General features: G+C 44.8%; 1 protein-coding gene across 1 annotated transcript; it reads left to right on the forward strand.

Moving 5' to 3' along the window:
- The first annotated feature begins 3,231 nt into the window (after positions 1 to 3,231).
- Positions 3,232 to 9,785, forward strand: snrpb (small nuclear ribonucleoprotein polypeptides B and B1). Its single transcript, XM_085354794.1, has 7 exons — positions 3,232 to 3,347; positions 6,836 to 6,987; positions 8,284 to 8,395; positions 8,480 to 8,632; positions 8,714 to 8,843; positions 9,443 to 9,574; positions 9,658 to 9,785. Exons 1-7 carry the CDS (start codon positions 3,345 to 3,347, stop codon positions 9,696 to 9,698), a joined length of 723 nt encoding a protein of 240 aa, XP_085210920.1. The 5' UTR covers positions 3,232 to 3,344; the 3' UTR covers positions 9,699 to 9,785.
- Positions 9,786 to 10,613: the final 828 nt, after the last annotated feature.

Genomic DNA, 10,613 nt, shown 5'->3' on the forward strand with positions numbered 1-10,613 from the left:
CTCACGCGGCAGCGGGATGCTAACATGCTAACGTGCTAACCCGTCCCGGTGTGTCGGTTGCTGTTGTCGCTTCGTCGGTTACCGGAGCTGTTTTCTGTCGGTGACTCACCGTCTCGCCTCCGTATCGCGGCGGCGCGCGTCCGGCGGCGCGGTCACGGTTACCATGGAAACCGTTCAGCAGCGGAATGACGGGAAACTGGACGAGACGAACAGGATCGATCTACTGATCGATAATCTGATCGCAGGTTCATTTACCTGTCACACATTTCAGCCTTCACAGGCTCAGCGTGGATTGGACGGATGACACCCCGGTGATTTTAAATATTAAACACCAAAATAAACCAATCAGAGAGCAGAAACTTCAGGATTGCCCAATCAAAAGTAAATACAGACCAATCCAATACAACTTTATTTATAAAGCACCCAGCACAGGACCAAAATGCTGAACAGTAAATTAGTTAAGAACAATAGAATTAAACAAAACAGAAAAAAACACACATAATACATAAAATTAAAATTAATAAAAACTAATATAAATAAACAAAACAAAACATTTCACAAGGTGTCAAAGGCCAGGGTGACGAGATGGGTTTTCAGAAGTGACTTAAAGACAGAGAGAAGAAGCCTGTCTAATCTGTAAAGGCAGTATAAGAGCCGCTACAGTAAGTACCAGGCCAGTATGTTTAAGGCAGCTGATGTGGTGGAGAGCAGTGAGGCATGAGATCCATGCTATCCGGACAGGACTCATACTGTGTTTCTGTCCTGTAAGTTCATGTATGCACTGAACATAAAACATATCTAATAAACAAACTGACACTTTAACTGAAGAGGATAAATTGAACCTTGCTAAATTACAAGATAAATTAGATCGTTTATACTCAGACAAAGCAAAAGGAGCCTTTATCAGATCAAGCTCTAAATGGCTTGAAGAAGGTGAGCGTAATTCCCATTATTTCTTCAGTTTAGAAAAGAAACACTCAAGCATAAACAATATTAGCAAAATAATGATAAATGGGGTTAAGGGGCGATCGTGGCTCAAGAGTTGGGAGTTCGCCTTGTAATCGGAAGGTTGCCGGTTCGAGCCCCAGCTTGGACAGTCTCGGTCGTTGTGTCCTTGGGCAAGACACTTCACCTGTTACCTACTGGTGGTGGTCAGAGGGCCTGGTGGCGCCAGTGTCCGGCAGCCTCGCCTCTGTCAGTGCGCCCCAGGGTGGCTGTGGCTACAATGTAGCTTACCATCACCAATGTGTGGATGACTGGATATGTAAAGCGCTTTGGGGTCCTTAGGGACTAGAAAAGCGCTATATAAATACAGGCCATTTACCATTTATAACAGAGGATTACAGATTAATCTCTCAACACTCTAAAAATTTAGTTGGTTTAGGAATAACATTATTTTAGTCAACCAATTATTTGATTCAGCTTTTCTCCTATGAAGAATTTTGTTTAGTTTAGCTATAAATCGTCATGATTATACAAAAGTATTTGGCTTAATACCATCAGGGGTTTGTATGCTGTTTAAGAATCAACCTAATATCACTTCATTCCACAGGCCGTTGAGATCTCCCATACAAACTTTTGTTGGCAAGATTTGCTTTTCTAAGCAAACTAAAGACAACAATAAATCTATCAGATCTTTATTTCAGAGTAGCATAACCACGCTACCATATGTCATTTTTTTCTGGAACTGGCTGTCAGATGGTATTATGTGGAACAAAGTTTGGAGACTCCCTAATCAGTTTTTAATTACCAACAAAATTAAAGATATTTCTTATAAATTAATACACAGAATTTATCCTTCTAAAGATTGTCTTCAAAGCAAATTCAAATTAGACATTGATACAAGCTGTAGCTTTTGTAAAACTTCCAAGGAATCTACTACACATCTTTTTTGGTTTTGTAACCGTGTGCAAGATTTTTGGCAGAATTTGTGTTTTTATATCAGAAAATATATTTAAAGGATTTGTACTGTTTTGGAAATATGTTTTATTTGGTCTACACAAAAACCAAAGACAATTCAACTTTGATAACAGATATATGATTAACTTGTTAATTTTAATGGCTAAATTTCATATTCACAAGTCCACGTGTTTAGGAAGACATCCCTCTTTTTATGTATCTCCTTTGAACTTGAACAGTATCTTAATTCAATTAAGAACTCCACTAACCCAAAAGCTATAAAAACTATTGGTGTTTGTGAAAAAATCAAGATCTTTCAATCATTTTATTCTTTGGCTTGATCAGTTACTTTCCCCCTAACATATTTATATTGTAGGTTCTGAAATTGTTCTTTTATTTGTTTGTCTATGGTATGCAATTTTTTTGTAAGTACAACACCATTAATATGGTACTGTTTAATTCTATTTTGTATTGCACTGAGGTTTAAATCATCAGTTATTTATTTATTTATTTATATAGCACTTTAAAAACACACCTGGTAGACCAAAGTGCTGTACAATACTAATACGCACATAGTAATAAAACCAGACATAGCAATAAAATAAAAATAAAAAAGGTTTAAATAAAGGTTTGAATGGAAAAAAAGAACATAAAACATGTCTATGGGCACTGATTTATTTACATCATTTAGCACATTTGTATTTTTACTCAGTTGTATATAGTATTTGTATTTGTATTCTATTTTTATCTTATTGTATATTTATTTTATTTTATTCTACTGTATATAGTATTTTATTTTATTCTATTCTGTACAGTTGTGTACTGTATTTATTCTTATTGTATTCTAATTTTTGCCTCATAACTTTTGCACTGTCCACTTCCTGCTGTGACAAAACAAATTTCCCACGTGTGGGACTAATAAAGGTTATCTTATCTTATCTTATCTTATTTAAAACTACAGCAGCCGAGCTGAGTGCCTTAGATCTCATAAATCAGGACGCACTGCTCTCCTTACATCAGTGCTGGCCCTGGGTTCACCTGGTATCAGACGGGTACCAAAATTTGCAGCAGTAAAATCATTTAGCTGATCTCAGACCAGCAGCCAGCTGTTTGGTGATTCAGTATCAAAGTGAAGCTGCTTCGCTGACTGCAGAAGATTTTCTTTATTTTAATGACGTCAGAAAGCATGTACATGCAAACGATCCGTGAGCGGTGAACGTGAAACTTTATTTGAACTTGTTAACGTTAATTAACGTGATTAACAATTTCAGTCTTCGCGCAGGAACTTTTTGTTCCTCGCACAGGGGGAATCTTTTCGGCGTTGCCACAGTTTCCGGTCGGCTGTGCGTCATTTCCTGTAGTTCCTGTTAAAGGCGGCCTGGCGGGATCTCCGCGGGTCAGAATTTTTTAATCCGGTGTGAATCAGAGCCATCGGAATCGCAAACATGGTGAGTACCGTTTCCGGCGATGGTTCGGGTCCCTGTCGCTGCGGACAGCGCGGTATCGTTTCAGTTACCGCTCATTTAACGGTTTACATCGGGGAGAGGGAACGTCGCACAGACGTCAGGGAGGCGGGGGGTGTTATTGATCAGACCCGGCTCTATCATCAATGCCGAGTTCGAGTCCACCTCGGGGCGTAACCGAGACCTGGGGTTCCGGGGGCAGAGTCCGGATTTTACCGGGACACTCTTCTGGTCTCCGTGCCGGTAGGCCTCATCTTCCCGAGCTGCTGGAGTGGCGCACACGATGAGCGAACTCGGTGGCAAACAGAGAGGCTAACGGCTAACAGGGTCGAGCTAACTTTATTGAAATAACTATATTTAACTTGTGCTACAGACAGGTCATAGGTCAGAGTGGTGCACTTTTATTGGGAAAGGGGCTTGCAGCATTGGGTGGCTGTAGCTTAAATAAAATGGTAAATGGCCTGTATTTATATAGCGCTTTACTAGTCCCTAAGGACCCCAAAGCGCTTTACATATCCAGTCATCCACCCATTCACACACACATTCACACACTGGTGATGGCAAGCTACATTGTAGGCACAGCCACCCTGGGGCGCACTGACAGGAACAAAGCAGGGCATGGGAAGGTTGCTGGTTCGATCCCTGCTGCTCCAGTCCAGCTCCATGAATAAAGACCATTTCTGAATCGAGGAGGAGGCCTAAGGTTACATCTTTCGCCATCTTACAATGCTGTGATTGCAGCCATTCCCCAACTCTCTGTAAATGGTACTCATGGCCATTGATCAGTGGGTTTTGGTTAGTGGTTGTTGATCAATGGTTATGAGAATTTGCATAATTATGATTAAGGAACTGAGCACTCAGCCCATTGTTCTCTCAGTGGGCTGGTTTCAGTCATGCAAACGTACTGTTTATAAGATTGAAACCTGCAGTCAGCTGAGACTGAAGAAGTCACTTGGATGAGTGATGAAACGTTTCTCCCACAAAACGCTACGTCCAGATGAACAGAATCAACTTTTGGAGACTCCATGAATAAAGTATTATCAATCAGCCTGCAGGTTAGATGGAAGACACTATCTAGAGTTCTACTGTTTTATTGATATGTGCTGACCCTTTATTATGAAAGCACCTGTGTGCTCTAACACCTTATCGACCCGTGCTGACACAGGTTACAGGTGAATTATTCTTCAGTTATGCATTGTAACTTAAGCCATAACCTGATGTGCACCTCCTGAGAAATGTAACTACACATTGGGTTGGCATAAACTTGGCGTGGAAGGTTGCGGTGTAGGAATAAAAGGAGTGTACAGTAACATCAGTTAGAACGTAGCATTCCCACAGAAGTTGAGCTTCAGTTTACTGTAGTCTCTGTTAGTTCAGCAGGGTTTTATTCTGAACCGGTGGGACAGTGACCACTTTCCTTCCTGTCCCGGTCACAGTTTGAGCTTTGTTTCTGTCATTGTCTAAGAAGCTTAGAAAGAAAAGCGCCTGGACTTCTTTAAGTTGCTTGAAGACGTTTCACCTCTCATCCGAGAAGCTTCTTCAGTTCTAGAGTCAAATGGTGGAGAGTCCCAGATTTAAACCCCGTGGGAGTTTCCCCCCCAAAGAGGGACTAATAATAAAAATAATGTACACTTTTTATTGATCCCCGTGGGGAAATTCTCTGCATTTAACCCATTCACTCAGTGAAGCAGTGGGCAGCCACCAGTGCAGCGCCCGGGGAGCAGCGTGTGGGGATGGTACCTTGCTCAAGGGTACCTCAGGGTAGCCGTTCAGGGGATTCGAACCCCTGACCTTCCGATCATGGGGCAACCGCTTATAGGGAAGCGCTGTATAAGGTTCCCGTTATTGATGTTTGGGTGGTTGACCGGAACGGATTTTCTCCTGTCACTTTCTCGTCATCCCTGACGTGCTCTCCGTTGCAGTGTTGCCAACTCCTCAGTAAGGAAAATCGCTATTGGTTGTCCTAGAAGTCGCTAAATGACGTCATCGCCTAATTTGCATAATTGGTCATGCTAATCTAATTGTAACCTATGTTGTTGGAGAGAGAAATAACATCGTGGAAGAGACATAAAGTGAGTAAAAAACGTCCTAAATGCATTTAGAGTTTATTTAGAACTACAAATTAAATTTCTTTTAGCAATTATTGGTTTTTTTAATGTCACAATTCCAACCCTGCTCCTTTACCCGGGCTTGGACCGGCAAAAGTGACCCGAAATAGGCACTCTGGTGGAATTACTGTGTGTGTGTGTGTGTGTGTGTGTGTGTGTTTATGAGTAGTTTTAAACCTTGTGATCCACAAAACAGCATAAGAGTAAAAGAAGAACTGACTGCGTTACAGCACCCGCTGCTTGTTGAAAGTAAAAGCGATAAGCGTTTTCACGTCTTTTTTAGCAACTTTTTTTCTAAAAAAAAAAAAAAACTCGCTAAAGGGTCTGAAAACTCTCTAAATATAGCGACAAAGTCGCTAAGTTGGCAACACTGCTCCGTTGTTTTTTCCCTGCTAATTTTAGCATCACACGGCACAGCTTCTGTATCACGTGGTATAAGGCTCCGCCCTTGTCATTTGTTGAGCAGGAAGAGTGAGCGCTTGTTTTCATGCAGAGTTCGTCCCGGATCAAAATGCGGTACAGTCGTCGTCTTTTTTCTTTTTTTTTTTTTTTTAAATGGTTGTCATTTGGAAATGAGATCGCACATAAGTATGAATCGAGATTGCAATTTTCTAACGATTAATCGTGCAGCCCTACTGTTTGGTCTCTCCAATGTAGAGGTCTGGGCATTCCTCGCTGCACTGTACAGCATACACCACATTGTTAAGTTTGTGTTTTGGAGTTTTGTCTTTGGGACGAACCACTTTGTGTCTGAGTGTGTTTCTGGGTCTGAAATACACCGGGATGTCGTGCTTGGAGAAAACTCCTGAGTTTCTCTGATACACTGCCTCTTTCGCTTTTCTTTCCAAGCTCCTTAGACTACGATGACCTGAATGGCTGAGAACCTTCACAGACATATTTCTGTCATCAAAGGAAGTTGTTCTGTTAGGTCTGTCTTGTGGAGGTCCCCTCAGCTGCAGTTGCCTTGTAATGCCTTGTGCCTTGCTCTCATTGGCTGGTTTGGTTGCTCACCTCAAAGCTGTGAAGTTCAACTTGGGACCGCCCACTTTGTTTTTGTTTCTGGCTGAATGCCATTGGGCGTCTCATCACTGAAGCACGTTGCCCTTGAGGTGAAGACACGTAACCTCTGATATGCTGATGGGGAGCCCCTGGTTTCTGACCCCTTACCTGTCTTAGCTCTGAGAACTGGAGACTTTCCTGAGGAGTCTAAAAGAAGATGTTGATGATGGAACTGGCGTGTCTCTTTGATTGGTCAGATGCTGATAATATTGATGTTTTTGATGAGGGTATTGATAATGTAATGTGGTGGCTCCAATGGTCAGTCATGATGATGATGTAACACAGCCCCTCTTTCTGATTGGTCAGACGGTGGGGAAGAGCTCAAAGATGCTGCAGCACATCGACTTCAGGATGAGGTGCATCCTGCAGGATGGGCGGATCTTCATCGGCACCTTCAAGGCCTTTGACAAACACATGAACCTCATCCTGTGTGACTGCGACGAGTTCAGGAAGATCAAGTAAGTGATCTGGCTCCACCTATACACTGGATTAAGGGGTGGAGCTACAGGTGTTAAAAGTCACACAGAGAAAACCAATCGAACCAGAGGCTGCATGTCACTAGCCAGGGTTAACTCTGGGTTTTATAAGGTGTCTTCCACAGACAGCGATCCCTGTGAGTGTAATCTGATACAGTCACATAAGTGTCTGAGCTGAAGCAGCAGAAACTGGTGATTTTTGGCACAGAGCGGGAAAATAAACATTTCAATTACAGAGAATGATTTGTCTGAGCGTGCTCAGTGCTGTTCTTTGTTTCTAAGGTGATGGTTGCACATCAGACCGGGGTAGCTTTAAACTGTATCCATGGAAACATTAAAGCTTCCTGTCCACATCTTGATAGAGACAGAGTGCACACACCTGAACACCTTTTCAACCAATCACATTCATTCACCCTGATCTGATTTCATCTTTGCAACTGAACGACACAAGGGGTGTCCAAATTCATGGGCTGCATCCTCCTGAGGACGTCACAGCGACGCGACGTTTTTTGAAGGATGGGTCGGGTGTGTCCTTTGTGGCCCACCATATCCCAGAATTCATAGCGTGGCCCAGCCAATTGCAGTTTCCAACAATGGCGACCGCTACTAAGTTTTAATTTTACTCTTATTACTCTTTCTGGGTCACAAAATAAACTTTGAAGATATTTTCAGGCGAGAAAGTAGCTGTGTAAAATCAAATATCTGCTCGGTTTATCAAGACATCACATATTTGCAAAACTGCTCCAACGTTTTCGGAGACGTCTGCTACCCACCAGCTCGATGTGCCAGGCAAACTCCCGGCACATGGTTTTCAGATCACAGCCGTCTTTCGCTACTCAGGTCAAACATGATATATAAGTCACTTGGATAACTTGTTTTATTTGTTCCTGAGTAAATCAGTTTGGCTGAGATCAAAGTTATTAGATTTTAAATAAAACTTTAATAATCCCCCCGGTGGGTTCCTCCGGGGTTTTCACACAGCTGAATAAACATCAAACAGAAAACTGATTAAACAGACGTGTGAGACGGTTGAGAGTTTACTCCAGTGTCCTGTTATATTTCAGAAAGCAAGGAGCAGACGGCGAGGTTATTAAACTCCTGTGAGTCAGCAGTGACGCTAATGTGAAGGCTAGACCGCTCCATTTCACAGCCTCGCACTTCCGGCGTACCCGACCTTCTGAGGACCCGGCCCACGTAGACCGCGAAGGCCGGGTCCTCAGGAGGATGCAGCCCATGAATTTGTAACCACACCGTGACTAATTTCTGGGTGTTTTTCAGGCCAAAGAACTCGAAGCAGCCGGAGCGTGAGGAGAAACGTGTTCTGGGTCTGGTGCTGCTGAGGGGGGAGAACCTGGTCTCCATGACAGTGGAGGGCCCGCCCCCTAAGGACGTGAGTGGCCCCTGCGGGAGGAGCTTCGTGAAACTGTGTTTGTTTGTGTTGAATTAATTCTGACCTCTGACCCCTCTCCTACAGACGGGGATCGCTCGTGTCCCATTGGCAGGCGTGGCAGGAGGGCCAGGCGTGGGGCGGGCAGCAGGTCGCGGCGTTCCCGCTGGTGCTCCGATGCCTCAGGCACCAGCTGGCCTTGCGGGGCCGGTCAGAGGTGTGGGCGGACCATCGCAGCAGGTAAATATGGTGATGCCAGCTGGTCTCAGTGTGTGTGTGTCTGAGCACGCTCAGTGATGACAGTTTCCTGTGTTTGGGCAGGTGATGACGCCGCAGGGTCGAGGGACGGTTGCCGCCGCAGCAGCAGGCGCCAGCATCGCTGGGGCGCCGACCCAGTACCCACCTGGGCGAGGAGCCCCGCCCCCCATGGGCAGAGGAGCCCCACCTCCAGGTCAGTGATGTCACTGTAAGACAACTTGGCAACAAGACCAAGTTTGATGTGATGTTTCTTTAAAAACAAATAAAATCCCAAGAAGCTACAGGTGAGGCACCAGGTGCGTTCAGATTCCTCAGTCATGTGACCTGCATTCTCCTCATGGTGCTGCAGTGGTTCCTTTGTCACCTGTAGAGAAGGAGACCCTGGACCTGTAGTTTGTAGCGCTGACCATCAGAATATGACCTGCATAAACAAAATCACAGCAGAAGGAGAAATCAGTGGGAGGAGTCAGATGTGGGTTCGTTAGTCCGTACTCTAGGTTTCGTAGTTTAAACATGGCGGGCATGCAGCGTCAAGCTGAGGAGTCTGTTGGTGCGGTCGTTGCTCCTCTCCTTTTCTTCACCTGGAGACTGAGTGATCACCTGCCCAGGTGTGAGGCTTCTGCTCTGTGGCCCTCTGTGAGCACAAGGGGAGGAGCCTCTTAAACAAAGCGCTGCTCAGTGATCATGTGATCAGTGATCATCCTCTTCATTATCAAGAATCAGTTTACTCTCTTACAGGGTCAGCTGTTCCCTGATGATTGGTCCATTTTAATCTCTCCCCCCTCTCTGCAGGTATGATGGGACCGCCCCCTGGCATGCGACCACCGATGGGTCCTCCAATGGGCATGCCACCTGGTCCGGGTCGCGGCGCTCCAATGGGTATGCCCCCCCCAGGCATGAGGCCTCCTCCGCCGGGCATGAGAGGTAAGATTTCACTCTGGAAACACCCAATCGGATCACATCGTGGTATTTATCAGACCAATGTGACTTGTGCTCTGCTCTTTCAGGACCACCTCCTCCTGGGATGAGACCTCCCCCACGGCCCTGAAGAGGCTCCACCCCTTCACACACACCTGTTGTATAGATTTTTTTTTTTTCAACTTCTGGTTTGTGTTTTTTTTAAATAAAGTTTTTCAGTGTGATTCCACTTAGTTTGTGTAGTTTGTATGGTTATCACTTCAAGAAGCCAATCAGAGCCTAGGGGGTGTCAGCAGAAGGCGGAGCCTGTGGCGTCTGAGTGCATTGCAATCATCCCTTTTGCTCAGGAAGGGTTCTCACTGAGAGACGTGCTCCAAAGTATCTGCATGGCAGCGATAATCAGCTGTTCCAAACACTAAGGAAAGGAGCTTCAGTGCTTCCTTTAGATCAGCGGTGGGCAACTCCAGGCCCCGAGGGCCGGTGTCCCTGCAGGTTTTAGATGTGTCCTTGAACCAACACAGCTGATTTAAATGGCTAAATTAGCTCCTCAACATGTCCTGAAGTTCTCCAGAGGCCTGGTAATGAACTAATCATGGGATTCAGGTGTGTTGACCCAGGGTGAGATCTAAAACCTGCAGGACACCGGCCCTCGGGGCCTGGAATTGCCCACCCCTGCTTTAGATGAAAGTATTAATTCGGTCTCCAAAGTCAGTCCATGGCTGTGTCCCAATCCAGCGACCGCACACTTCGAGTACGCATTTTGAGACCTATTACGTCACAGCGACGACGACTATTTGTACTCCAAATGCGCCGTCCATTTCCCCAAATTTGAAGTGTGGTCCAGTGTATACTTCCTGGTCCCATATATCCCACGATTCATAGCTGGGTGTGGATAATTTAGCCGAAAAATACGGCAGAAGCGGAGCGGCCGAAGAGTGAACTTTCAAAAGTAAGTACCAAACGGACTTTAACGTGTGTTTGAACGAGCTGACGGTTCACTCGTTAAGCTGAAAAAAAGATGCTTTAATCACAGCAGTCACACATG

Source organism: Diplotaxodon limnothrissa, linkage group LG5 (assembly GCF_057381915.1).
Source record: "Diplotaxodon limnothrissa isolate DT_005_m linkage group LG5, D_limnothrissa_male_GT1.1, whole genome shotgun sequence".
Lineage (NCBI taxonomy): Eukaryota > Metazoa > Chordata > Actinopteri > Cichliformes > Cichlidae > Diplotaxodon > Diplotaxodon limnothrissa.